This window comes from Neodiprion lecontei, chromosome 4 (assembly GCF_021901455.1).
Source record: "Neodiprion lecontei isolate iyNeoLeco1 chromosome 4, iyNeoLeco1.1, whole genome shotgun sequence".
NCBI classification, from domain to species: Eukaryota; Metazoa; Arthropoda; class Insecta; order Hymenoptera; family Diprionidae; genus Neodiprion; species Neodiprion lecontei.
Genome location: NC_060263.1, coordinates 27,042,318 through 27,056,882, shown reverse-complemented (window position 1 = coordinate 27,056,882; position 14,565 = coordinate 27,042,318). Strand labels below are relative to the sequence as shown.

General features: G+C 41.0%; 1 protein-coding gene across 3 annotated transcripts in view; it reads left to right on the top strand.

The window, feature by feature from the left end:
- The window catches only part of LOC107218648 (chromatin-remodeling ATPase INO80), a 37,076-nt gene that overhangs the window by 19,496 nt on the left and 3,015 nt on the right, over positions 1 to 14,565 (top strand). For all 3 annotated transcript variants that reach the window (XM_046737711.1, XM_046737713.1, XM_046737712.1), the window contains 3 exons: positions 2,944 to 3,056; positions 3,778 to 3,876; positions 4,714 to 5,089. In XM_046737711.1, coding sequence (XP_046593667.1) covers positions 2,944 to 3,056; positions 3,778 to 3,876; positions 4,714 to 5,089 — 588 coding nt within the window. The remainder of the gene's footprint in view (positions 1 to 2,943; positions 3,057 to 3,777; positions 3,877 to 4,713; positions 5,090 to 14,565) is intronic.

The following is a 14,565-nucleotide window of genomic DNA, read 5'->3' as shown; positions in this document are numbered from 1 at the left end:
CTTGTTAATTTAGGATAATTGCTTGTTTTTTTTTTTATTCTTTCTAGAACTCGAGTTTTCCTTTTCGCGCTTATGCCTTTTATACCTTAACACAGCGTCGAGGATTTAATTTTTATCCGCAATCATCAGCAAACTAGAACACGCAACGGCGTAGACACCACGTATACGATAGTAATTATTTATCAACCCCTGCAAGTCTGTTTAATAATACAGTAATTATCGCAAATTTTCATCGTCAAGCCTGTATTTTCATTTTTATTCATCGATCCGTTGTACGAAGATCATTCGTTCCGATTTTATTCAACCTCGTTACCCGGATACATTGATTAATCATGAACATCGTGTAACAGGCGTAAGATTAAAATATCTGAAGCGTAATTCATTTAAGAGGAACACATACACCGTATATTAGGGTGTGCCAAAAGAATATTTAAAAAAAATTTGTTTTTCAAACGTGCACCAAAATTGCGGTAGAGCATCTCAAATCGAATATCTCATCCAAATACGAGCTCTTAATATTGATATTTATAGGTGTCTGTTTAATTTTTTCCATTTCCCGTTTAAATAAATTTTCAAATTTTTTTTTTCGTAGACGGTTTGACTTATAAACTATCTAAATACAGATTCTTATAGGAAATTTCATGCTTCATATATATGCCTTCAACTGGAAGGCATAGAAACTCGCAAGCGATGATAGCAAAAGTTAGTATATACATATATGTGTATTTTATTTGATCGAGCGTGCTGATTTGGAACTTCATATCACAGCGGAAGGATATGATATGATAAAACAATGAACCATGGCGATCGTTTCCGTGTCCGTCCAGCGATGAATTACGTCGTGCAATTTCCGCTTCTTCTGATACACATAATATTCAAACAAGCAAAATACTCCACGTAGCGAAAAAGCACTTGTTCTTAATTTTTCAATTCAACCATCCCAAAGAAAGTGAAAAAAATTAAAGGTAAAAATGAAAATAGTCCTCCCTATTAGGTATACGTAAGAATGATATATTTTTCAAACGCAGAGTGTCGCGAGTTCCGACAATTCGAGTGCGTTATTCACTACTTAGTAACAATAACGCCGAATAGTTGACCATAATGAGAAAGAAGGAGAAACTCGAGGAAAGAATCTAAGAAAGATCTTAATTGTTTTCGAGACATAATTCTTTGCTAGCTCCTCCCTGTCCTTGTGTGTGTGTGTGTGTGTGTGTGTGCGTGTATGTATGAGGCAACCGATAATTCGGCGGTTTCCTGAACCCGTAGTTAAAAGATATAACTTCTCCTCGTGGCATCATACGTATATGTATATGTATATACATACTGTATACAGGTACATGACTAAATGGCTAGTTCTCACGTTCGTTGAGCAGTTATTATATCTGTACCTCTGCTCTCGAGCCGTGCGCAGGAAAGAGAGTGTAGGATATTCGTAAATATTTTTGAATTGCTTAGAGACACGACGGTTTGTCAGCGTCTAGTGTCTTAATTAGATGTATGTACGTAGGTGCGCGTGTAACGCGGAGATGTATATGTTTTATTTTCACGTATACGAGATAAATATGAGAGAGACACTGTATTTTTATTGAATAATCTTATGCCCATCTCGTATCGTATATATGGTTATCGATTATAATATACTTGTATCATGTAACTGGTTATTACATCGCTCACGATTGGTATGATATGTTCGTATTTTCGGCGGTAACGCAGGCCTTTAATTGAATCGTCAAACAATATTCGATTTACTCGAATGCCAGCTTTCGTGTCTCACGATAGCTTCGATTCATCGAATTTATACGATTTTTATCCAATTTTTATGTGTAGATAGGTATGTGCGAGCGAAGGTGCACCTTGTACGTTATAATATTCAAGGAATCAGTGGATAGATGTTTTTGATATTAAAATTCTCTTTACGTCGAATTATTGTATCTCGGAGAGTAATTTTCTCTCGTAATTCGTTTCACCTGTGAACGCGAGCCGCTTTCTTGCGCAAGTAGTCCCAAAACCATAATAATGCAGTTATGTATGTTCCGGGTCAGCAAATATCTTGCGAGGAAACGGAAAGTGAACGGTCTTCCGGATTTCTCGGTTTTTTTTAAAAGAAATTCGCTTCTGAATATTATCGCGCGATAAAACAAAATAAAAAAAAAACCATCCGAAGATTAACGATACCCTGTTAGGAATTGGAATTTACCATTTTATTGAATAATTTCACCCAGTCACAATCGAGTTATTTGAAAAATGTCTTCTCCATTTGTTTTCTGTACCCTGGTCTTAGATTTTTCTGAAATTCAATGTCGGGGCTGCACCTACTATTTGTTTCGTGTTTTTGTTTACTCAATTCCTCAGCAAACATATCCTTTGATTTTCAAAGAACATGTGATCTTTGAAGCGTAACGTACTCAATACAGAGACTAAAAATTAAATGGTACATGAAAAGCTAATAAAATAAGAAATTTCTTATTGGAGCTCAGTTGCGTAATTCTGTAAAAGTATGTTGTAATTTTGAAGAAATTTAATCGTCGTAATGCTCAGGTGCACAAGGTGCTGGAATTTTCGACACTGTGCTCTTTAATCATTCACAGCGGAACGGTCGAGTCTAAGTTCATTATTCTAATTAGGCTATGCTAATTTTGTGATAAAAAAGTGTAGGATACGGTATGTGTGCCGATTATGGAATTTTGTGCATATGTGCAGTCGATGTCAAAATTAGCAAATTTCTGTTCAATTCCCTCCTCAACACATTTGCTTAAGAGCTTTTTTTTAGATGAATTTTTTACTGTAACATTCTTGTCAAGGTTCTTTCGTATCTGTATTTTTTTTTTTTTTTTTTTTTTTACAACTGTGCGAATGCACTACGACGCAGGTTTTTATCGCACCAAGGCTGCAAGTATACGAGGACCGCAAAGTCGCAGATACAGAGATGCCGTTTAATTTCAGATAGCCAACGGAGCGAAGAGCGTAAGCAGCACATGGAAGAGATACGGCACACTGAGCCGACGAGCCACAAGGAGAAGGACCGGAAAAGGAAGCTAGCCTCGCTTCCGGTCAAGGTACCACGCGACGCCCTTAACGATCCCTTATTCAAATGATCCGTTCCATTTACTTCTCTTATTTATGCCACCGTTATACTTTTCGAAATGTTTGAATAATTTATTAAAATCATTTTGTCCGGACAATCAAACTACGGACGTTTGTTTCTGCTGAAGACTAAATCGGTGACGAGTCAATTTTGACGATCACGTTTCGACGACACTGCATTTATCTTGTCTTTTGTTTGGCCGAATCGATCAAGTCATTTTTTACAGCGGGACTGAAGCAATGATTCCAGTAAAGCGGAGCAATTTAACTCGAAATCAATACAGCTACCATGGATCGATTCAATTTAGTTTCTTTTTCGTCTTATCATTATCTTATCCTCACGTATTTAACGTGAAAAAAGATTTCACTGAAAGCTGTAATTCTTATCGATTAATTCAATTATCATCCTAGTCTTGATGAAAATGATTACTCCGGCCAATGAATTTCCCACAATCACTGGATGCAACAGAACACCCATGACAAGATATCTAAAATCAAAATATCAATTTTAATCATATGGTCAACCTTCCCACTAAATTTTACGTATATTCTCAATTTGTACAACCTTTCCTAATTTCTAAAGATCAACCTACAATTCACAACTTTGCTCGGTCTTAAATTATTAATTAATACTACTCACCTTTTTCTAGGGAAAATAGTTGACAATTGATCACGATGCTTTCCTGATTCCAGAATGACTCGAAGAGATCCCACCTTGAGGACGGAGTAATCGTCGATGAAGCCTCCGATATCTTCGACGACAGCGCACCCGCTAGTCCAGCTAGATCAGAGGTGAATCTCACGAATTAATTCTTAAACATTGCGCTGATGCAAGTGCGTATGAGATACGAGTATCACTTTTAGCAGTTTTTGGCGAGATATACCTCTTTCTAAGCGCGTTTTTTTACAGTAAATCATTGATATTTTTAAATTTTAACTTCACCGTGTTACCGAAGTGAAGCATCTAAAGGTTAAAATCTGTACAATTTGTCCTGCCATTTCGAGAAATTTCCTGTTGTGATTACGTTACATTGATTTTGGTTGACTACTTTGTACTGACAATTGTAATCACACAAAATATTTACTGGTATTCAAACCGTTATTGTAACGATACTTGCATTTCACCAGATTTTTCTAGTAACCATAAAAAATGAATTTCTTCCAACACCTGCTTGAAAAATTCGATTTTCGAAGCCTGTAGAGCGTGCGTAAATTACTCCATTTCCTAACAGTGCGATAAAACGACGTTGGCGCATGCGCACAATTCAAATGCTGTATTTTACATACTGGAGCTTTCTTTGGCGCATGCGCACTTACGAACAACTCAATTTTGCCCACTGTGTTATCGAGCGTAAGTTACCTAACCCCAATTTTCCACGCTGTCAGTCGCACCTTCGTTGCTTCTCAATTGAAACCTTCCTTCACAGGTGTTGGAAAAGAATAGCGTGTGTCACACACGTGCGGATGGGTGATATCTGACTCGTGTGATTACAGCGCTCGCCTTGGCTCGTGCTGCAAGATTCACACTAATCGGAAATCCCCAAATTCCCGCACCTGTAACACAATGTACTTCCCATTTCCTCAGTGCGCTGACGAACATCGATTAATAACGATCAAAACCGTTTTCAGGTGTCTCAGGGCAGCGCTTACATCCCTCAGGACGACACGAGCAACGAAGGACTCGTCGTCGATGTCGACGGACCCGTCTCGACGCCCGTCCATCACCCCCAAGTCCACGCCACCCTCCCGACGCCCGGGCCGATCGAACCCCCTAAGGTGTCGCGACTCACCCACCACTTCACCTTCGCCGGCTCGGTCGGATCTCGGGTCCGTCCCGCCGGACGAGGAACCAACAAACGGGGTCGTCCCCGGGGCTCCCGGAGGGGTGGACCCATCGGGGGCAAAGGACGGGGTCTCCTGCTCCTGCAACCCCCGGCGAGCCAGTCGTCGACTGCGCCCCAGGGGGACGCGGCGGCGAACCTGACGTCTGTCCAATCGCCGCACGGTGAGTGATCCAAATAAATTTCATTCGGTTCCTTTACTACTTTCTAGGGATTTGACTAAACGAAGGGTTGCTCCCGATCTCTCTCTCTTTCTCTCGGCCGAGGCTTACCGCCTCTACGATGACGGGGGACTATCGGATTACGCGCCCTATTCACGGTCCATCAATTTTATTATAGATGTGTATTCTACCGCGGTCGTCATTCTGGTTATCAGCCTTCGCCGCCTGGCTTATTATTTTCGTCGGCTTGTTACAACAACGTCAATTTTATATTTACGCTTCTCGGAGGGATTTTACAAATTCTTTCTTGGAGAAAATCTCTAGTTTGTAGGTTTTTCTTTTTCTCCTTATTGATTTTCTAAGATGATTCGGATTTTTTTTTTTTTTTTATACTTCATATTCCGACGATTAGGACAGTGGAACAGTCGAATTACTGTTTGTAATAGAAAGAAAAACGATTCGCGCTATGACGTTATATCATTAATTTTCGACGATTAGTAATGAAGTAGAAAAGTGTTTCAATATTTTTCTAAATTTGATCAAAGTTAGACTTGAAACTTTTTTTTTCCGAGGCGATAAAAATTGACAGATATACTTTTTTTTACACATCTTTTCTCTCAACAATGTAAGGATAACGAATGTATTATTTTCTCGCGTCTTTTGTTATTCTTAGTGCCTGTAAGAATGACGGAAATATTCGAATAATGATTTCAAGTTCGGTTTAGTTCGTGCACATATGATTGCCATGACAGGTGAAAATTCGGGGGAGCGCGATTGCAGCGATTATCTTTCCCAGCGTCGCCTCCGAAGCGGTTATCTGAATCCTGATTAAAATCGACATTAATTAAACTTGATATTGTAACAATGAAAGAACCGGAAGCGATTACGCTTCGCATAATAAGTTCCGGTACCGAAGTCTCGAGCTACAAAGCGGATATTATACCTTAATAATTTGAAAGGCGAAGTTTCCAAGGTCCTTTATACCCGTACCAGATCCTTTCGGCTCGTGTCCTCGTTATCTAACTCCTCCGCCTCGTCTTTCAACTGTATTTACTAAATGATCGCAATCATAAAAATGATACACGTAGCAAATTTTAGGCGCTTGGATTATTTCGCAAGTATATTATAACCTGCCGCGACCGGAAGTAACTCTCAGACGTAAAATACACGCTTACACACGATAGTCAGCGCAACACTCCGTGTGATCAGAGGGTCCCATTGTATCATCGACTTCTCATAGACAAATTGAGAAAAAGGGGGAAATAAGTGTACCTAAACAATTGATTCCAATGTCTCAACCAAAGGACTTTCTTGAAGAGATCGCAGCATCGCAAGGTTTCAGTTTACGTTAGTCACGCACGTCACTTTTTCAGGCGTTGCGGCAATTTCGAGGAAGTTAGATATGACGAAGGTGTCAAAAAATTAATTGGATAAAGGTAGAACGATACTGACAATATGAATTAATCATGGTGTACAAATGTAATACAGTACACTCCAGACCATATACGGTGTGACGTGTGTAATCGCGGTTACAGGGACCGTAACGTAACGGAAGATGTACAATATTTCTATTTATAACGTTGATGAAATTACTGCATTTAGGCACGGATGCAATTTCGATGGAACCGCGGTGTGAGCCACGTTTCTGCATCGATGAGAGAAACACGGATTCGCAATCAGTCACGTTCCACTTGTTTTCCGAGAAAGTTTATTCCTCACAATATAACTTGAAAAAGATCATTTAAATACATTAATGAGACAAGACACCGCAATGATGACTGAGACTTTGGATCTTTCTCGTTTGTCAACGTGATCAATTCGTCAAGTAGCTTCGTACATTGCTCTGCGAATTATCGCCATCGTCGTTATTATTATGCCGTTTTGTCCGTCCGGATGGTTAACTTTGCCAATTAAAGTAACTAAAAAATCCCGCACAGTCGTTAACATCGCGTCGCCACTTTCTCTCATCGCTCATTAAAACCGTACACCATATAAGCAGTAAATTACCACGTTATTATTTTTCGTATTGTCATTACAGGTAACCTCTCATTATTCCTGTAACCGTTCATTTGGCGTAAAATAATAGTCGCAGGGAATTGAGCTGCACAGAGACAGACAGATCGCCTCTTTCCGAAATAACTATCGTCACCTTTCTTCAAAAGATCCCCGCAGTTTATGGGGACGCTGCCCAGTGTACCGCAGTTTCCCTTTTATCCCCTCGATATAGGATCGAGCCCTTGACGCCCTCCGCAATCGGTCCGCTTCCCAGGGGAACCCCCTCCCCCCCGCCCCTCCGTTAAGGAAAAACACACCCCCCGCGATGAATCGACGAGCACATAGACGTGAATACGTACATAACCATGTGTGTATATAAGGTTACAGGCGTCTATGTAACACATAGAAATTCCCTTGCGAGCACATGTGCGCTCTGGGGGGAGTTTGGCCCACGTTTTTGACGGGGTCACGCCATGCGTCCTAATGTAGGAACGAATGTACGTTGCCGCCGAAGTGTTTCGATCGTGAGTCACCTTGATGCAGCCACCCGGCGTGTAAGTGCAGTTACAGGGCTTTTGCCGATTTCCCGACCTCCATAAGCTCCGGCTCCGATTCGTCGGCGTGTATTAAGGACGCCAATCGCCCCCGGTGAACTGGGTCTCTGCATACGGAGCTGCACGTTTACCTGTAAATCTCAAGGAACTAAGCCGTGACCTGCCGAAAGGTCATCGCGTCCTCGTCGCGGACCTTTCTAGGGCGAGCGAACGCACGATTTCTGCACTACGGTTGCAGATCAACTAGGTACGTACTCGGGATGATATCGCCGATTCGATGAACCAAATTACTGTTATTAAAATAACGGCCCATCCGGATGCTCGTATTGATAAGAAAGAAAAGGTGGGAGGCGTTATCAAACGTGAAGGTCTACAAATTTTGATAATTTTATCTTGGCGGGGGTAACATGTGAAAAGATCCGAAAATAGAAGGGACACATAATATCGGGTTTTCGAAAACGTCAAATTGGTTTACAAAATTTTAAGCTGCAGAAAGTTGAATCATGGAAAAGTTAAAATGTAGAATGGTCAGAGTATGGAAAGCCGAAATACAGAATTCTGACGAATTTATTTTTTGCTTTTTTTATTCAATCTGAAGATTCTATATTTCAACTTTATTTACCTTGATCTTCCTGCATTTTGACTTTTCTGTATACTTCTACTTTTCACATCTTGAAATTTCATGAAACAGATTTTCGCGTTTTTGAAAATTCGATGTTCCGAGCCTTCTATTTTCTAATCCTGCTACATTTTGAAATCCCCACTCTTCTACGGTAAAGTTAATTCGCAGCTGCCTCTGCACGGAACGTAGGTACAGATCAGATGTCGATGATAATATATCACCCGACTATGAACACAGCAGCGTCAAAGTCAGCTGGACTTTTGTTCTTGAACCCTACGTAGCAGAAATTACACAGAGATAAGGGACGAAATAAGTTCATTCGCTTGTTTGACGTGGATAACTCTGTTCAAGAAACAGCTGCTTCTCTTTTCTCATTCGCAATCCTGTCACTACAAATTCGTTCGAAATATATAGTTCACTCAATTTCCACAATGAAGATTATCTTCTGATTGTACAGCAGATTTCCTGCCCTGATAAAATACCCTAACGTCGCCTCCTGCAGCTCGTATCTTAATACCTTGAAACCCTCACACTGGATTAAATCGGGGTCAATCAGTTTCTGGATTCGGCGTAAAATTGGATCGTTTTCGTAAGCTCGGCGTATTTGAAACCCAATTGTGAGGAATCTAAATGAAATATTCCAAGAAATTTCAACCACCGTCGAAATAATTATTTGCTCTTCAATTTTGGTCCAATACTTTCTACTTAATCACGAATTGTTAAAACGATCGTGAAACCGATTCCTAATAAATTGCACGATTTTTCGTAAAGATTTTCTCATGTTTCGTCGTCTTAATCACCACAATGGCGTTCACTCGGTACGAGACTATTCTCTAAGCCTGCGGTCGGGCCAAAGAGCAAAACGAAGGCAATAAAAGAAAAAGAAAACTAAAAAGAATCATCCGCTTCTAATTTCAAACAGTATTGTAATACGTCTTTCTGCTTGTCATCGGGGAACGCGTGTAACGTATACAGGCGAAGGATCCAGGCGGCTACGGGTAAAGGTATAAACGGTCAGTAGTTTGGTCACAAAGGAGCATTTCCGACGACGAAGCGGTCTCGACGGACCTTCGGATCTTTTCTCGCAGCGTTCCGAACGTAGGGCACGAAACATTGAACATGGAACATGGAAGGTGGCCGCGCGAATCGCGATGCGAGAAGATACTCGCCTAGATACCAGGACGGCCAACATTCCGGGCGCCTCGGATCCGCTCCGTGTGTTCCTTAAGACTCCCGGATCACCGCCGAACGATCGGCGGTATATAATAATTCATTTGTACAAATCTTCTTTCCTCGAGAAGACAATTTATGCATCTACTTATTGCTGAGTTTAAAATTCGTTGTAGAAGCAATGAAGTTATCTTGAAATTTTCCTGACAATGAAAAATCTTCAGCGAATTCTAAGTCGTATCTTGATATCCGAGCATCGATTCGTTGCAGATGACTCTACTTTCGAAAAATGGTTTTTCATTCAAATGCAAATTTCGGTAAGAATAACAATATACTTGTTTCTTACACCGTCGCATAGAAAGGCATCGTGACGATAGTGTGAAATTTTTCAGCACCGGGATAAATCTCGCAGTAATATATTATATGAGAATAATGAAATTCCGGATACCCAGAAAAGTGATTGAAATTTTACAACCAGAAACTTTACCTGCTATGCAACATCAATGTTTACTTGATTCAGTAAAGTTTTTTGCTCTGAAAAATTTGTATTTAATTGACAAAATCTATAGTTTGATTTGTCTGTAGTAATAAGTTTCTTTAAATCAAATTGAATCATATTGTCAATAAAGTTTTAGTAGGTTCGTATATCTACGATTTATAAAGTAATGTATAAACTGAAATTTCTCGAATTTGGAATTTCAATAAAATCTAGATAACCATTAAAAAAAAAAAAATCCGGATCTTGCATGTTCAGAAATCATCCTACAGTGAAACCTTCAGATCGTTTCCTTCTTTCGGATCCTGCTTATACGAGGAAAGACTTTTTCATTGCATAGACGTAGCTATTGCCAGAAAGACTCTTGGGAAAGTTTTAAAGCGCAGAATTATCGCAACTCACCTGGGCAGCGGGTTTGACAGTGACCGGAACACGGGGTTCCCGAAGATGGCGGCCTGCAGGCGAGCAGCGACGACGAGGGAATTTAATCGCAGAGTGGGAGGATAGGGATAGGGGGGAAGGAGGGCAGGTCGAAGGTCAGGGGCCTCCGGGCCGCACGCTGATACAAGTGTCACTTAACCACGAGTCAATACCTCGCATGGATTCGCCTCTCTGCCTAGGATCTTGTCGTTTTTCTCATCCTTTGATTAATAATTTCTCTGAAACCTCGGCATATCCAGGATTTCGCACTTACGGAACCCAGGCGCCGCCAAACGAACCGCGTAGAATCACGCGGAGTAGGTATCTCGTTTTACGCTTGGAAGAATACCAGCCGCGTTACAAAACAGGGACGGAGCTGCACAAAATTTTATCTTCGAGTCTGCAGTGCGCCGCTGACGTGTATAATAATTGGCTTTAACGTCTAGCCTAGACGATGATATTCCTGACGCCATCGGGAAAACAATTATACCGAATGAGAAATTACCACGTTTCGTTGCCTCAAAGTTCAAAACGTATTTGTCGACATTTCGTTTTTAATTCTATTGTTACCTACCATGCGAACTGTAACGGAACGAATTTTGAAACACTTGGTAAAGTGAAGTGTTCTTTCGAAGTATTTCTAATCATTTACAATGATAAATTATTCCACGCCTCCGTAAGATCATTGGAATAGAATCTTGTCAGTGGAAATTGCACGGGGCTCAAACGGTCCGATGACCTCGAACTATGTTAGGTAGCTTAAAACCAATCTGTTGCAATGGCTTTCACCACTTCTATATTCATAGAATTCCAATCAGTCCATCAAGAAAATGTATTACCTACTTCGTACCCTGTTCATAACGAAAAAAAAAAAACACACCGTATGCAGGATTTGTTGGGAAACCCTGAGGTATTCATAACCTGTTGCCGGGATTTGATTTAGCGAGGATATATTGCTCGAACGATCAAAGTATCTGTACGCTAAATCCCCATAGAAGCCCTTCTCGATCCGTTTTTCCTCGCAATAATTTTCTAAATCGGCTTTCCCCCGATCGACGCAGGGTAGGTATTAGGTGATCCGAACTTTAAACCCGTCTCTTTGCGCATGGCACGTGTTCTCATCCCAAGGGGATATTCGTATGCGGGTTTATTCTACGCAAGGGAGCCCTCGTGTATCGAAACGCTTTGGAAACACGTGCCGTGGAAGGAAAGGATCTCTGACTGGTATCCGAGATATGAATTCGTTCACGAACCGTCAGAAAAGATAACTTGCAAGTCAATCCTGATCCTGATCGCTATATTATGTTATAAAAATCTGTGTAGCACGAACTGCGGAATCTTTGCTAACGAAGTTGAAGAATTTTCAGTACGGAAAGTCCTTGTATAATATGGTGACGATATTATCTCCCGTTAGATGCAATGATGGTGCATAAATCCCGGACATCCTGCAGGCACAATACGTGTCTAGTTTCGTGCCACGTGGCGGTATCGAGTGAATTATAATGGTGTGAATTGCTCGTACCTATATGAGTCGTTCCACCGCTTTCAGTTTAATAATCTACTACGTCTACAGTACCTAGCTACCTATAATACCTACCTGCAACTTACTCTCTCGAGTCTCGCGTCGTTTTATAACTCTATTAGATGTTTCTCCGTGGCTACTTGCACCACTACAATATACCCTTTGGTATCTAGTTACATTAATTTCTACGTGTTCCTTCTCATCGCCCGATGCGTTAAATCCTCGTGCGAGCCTCGCGTCCTCGGTTCTATCCCGTTATTAATATCCATTATACAATATGCGGTTTATCCGTTCTTAGGTCCATGTACAGTATAATTGTGAACATTGAAATCCGTCTTGGGACCTGGACATGTACGGAACATAGTTTCACGCAGTTTGTTTCACGTGAAATTCACTCGCAAATTTTCGACCGTTCTCAGTAGTTTCGAGTCTAATTTTTCCTCCTTGTTTTCTCATCCACGTGATGACGCCCGTTTCGACATTCTCATTGGCATTCGGTGTTCGTAAGGCAAAAGGACGACGGTGCATAACGTTCAACAGTGACCTGGTCACCCGGTGTTGTAGTCACGTGACCGGTGACATCGATTACCAAGACGATAAGCATCTGTTTTGATCTCGACTCGGCCTCTTCTTGCAACTTGGTCCAGTCTATGGATGTAACGCGGATGCTGCGCGTCTGACGCACGCGCATGCTTTGCGGATCTCGCGATTGACGCCGTGCATACAATGTGATTCTTCAGCTTTGTTTGTGATATAGGCATATATGTTTGTACCTATGTTTGCGGACGATGTCGGGAGAGATGACAATGGATTATACGAAGATACGGTGATGATTCACAGATACTGTGAATTTTTTTAAACGTCCGGAATACACATACCTGTATACTTGAACGAAAACGGACTGCATGATGATTCGCGGTGTCGAGGTGAAGTCACTCCTTGGTCATCGATGTATACGCCTATTCCGTACATGCGTCTGGTACTGTGTTATTACACGTAGAAGATGGTCGGTGGAAATCGTCTCAACGTCATTCGAATCGAGTGGTAAAGCTTAGGAGGGAAAAACCGAATGAAAATAATGGTTTAAAATTTATGGTAGTCGCGACGAGTCGCTGGACGAATAATCATTGCTGATCGATCGATCTCTGACACACTAGATTCTGGCACACGAAGTGACGCAGCTTTTACTCGAGAACTACGAAGGCTAGTCATCTCTTCGAAATCGCGGAGAGATGAACGCCTCGAGATAACGTCAGGGAAGAATTTGTGGCACTGGCAGACTTCCTTCTGTGGTCTATAATTCTTATGCCGCTGGCATGATCGAGACAAGCGAATTGCAAATCTGAGACGCTACGGACGTCGCATTACATGCCACAGCGAAATATTCAACGAGGGTGAATCGCGTCGGTCTTTTCCCTCCTTTTTTCAGTCTCGAGGTCTTCGGCTCACGAAAGACGTTCGAGAACTTCCGGAATTTTTTAATCTCGCGTTCTGGTTTGTAAACTTGAATTCATGATCCTTGAATTCTCCCGTGTAACACCTGCAGCTCTCGCTCTCGCCTCTGATTATTTCATCCTTCGCTATGCTTTACGCAGGCTTCTGTTTTCATGGTCAAACGATTACGTCGATTGATTTTCATATTTTTCAGCCTGTCGAATTATAATTTTTTTTTTTTTACTTCTTTCCATGGATTATTCATATTTTTGTATCACTCAGCTTAGCTTCAGTATTCGAATTCAATCGACGTCATATTCGTGTACATAATGGAATTTTAGAATTCCCATTAAAGTTTATCTCAGATTAAAACAGTGAGCGATCGGTAGTAAAGAGAAGCTGTTGTTTGAATTGATATTTATTGTAAAATTCGAAATTTTTCACTTTATTGGCTGTCAAGTTTCGCCTCCGATGATTTGATTTTTATTCCAATACATTAATAATAAGATAAATAAATTTAAATTCCTACTATTGTACGGTTATCCATAAAAAATTACCGCGTGCTTCGAAGTTTTGTAAGCTTGCGAGTGGGACTGTTTTTTATATGTCTCTTTACTTTATAACGAACAAGAGGTTTTGGTATAAAATTTCCGATCAAATGGGTCAATTTTTCATAAACTTGCGTCGTCGGTTATTTTGATCGCGATCAATGATCTAAAACAGACTCGGTATATAAGCTATGAATTGAGTTTCAATGAAAAAAGTGAAGTTATGTACAACCATACCGAATTCACTTTTATAAAAGTATACTTTAGAAATTACATATTGTTTACAAATTCTGAACAAGGTTTATTACCTCGCAAACAAAGTTTCCAAATGCAAAATTTTACCGCAGTTAACACGAATTATAGTTTTAGATATAGGTATACACGGCATACCGATGTCGTAAAAGCGCGCCGCGGGATATACATGTATAAAATATAATATAAAACTAAGCCTTGCGTAAAAACGATGGTATAAAATTTTCCCCCATACGGCGCCGCAGGATATATGGGGGAAAGCTTTGTCGTCCTATCGATGAAGTCGAAGGCGTGGGTCGGGGGGTCGGGGGTAAGGGATTATCCTTGCGGGGGTCGGGGTTTCGCCTCGATCCTTCGACGGCCTCGTGTGTGGCCCTGCGGGCAGGACGAGTTGCCCGGAGGGGTTCGAAACGGGCGCATCTTCGATCTTCGTCAAGCGACGGATTGACAATTGACAAACGACGTC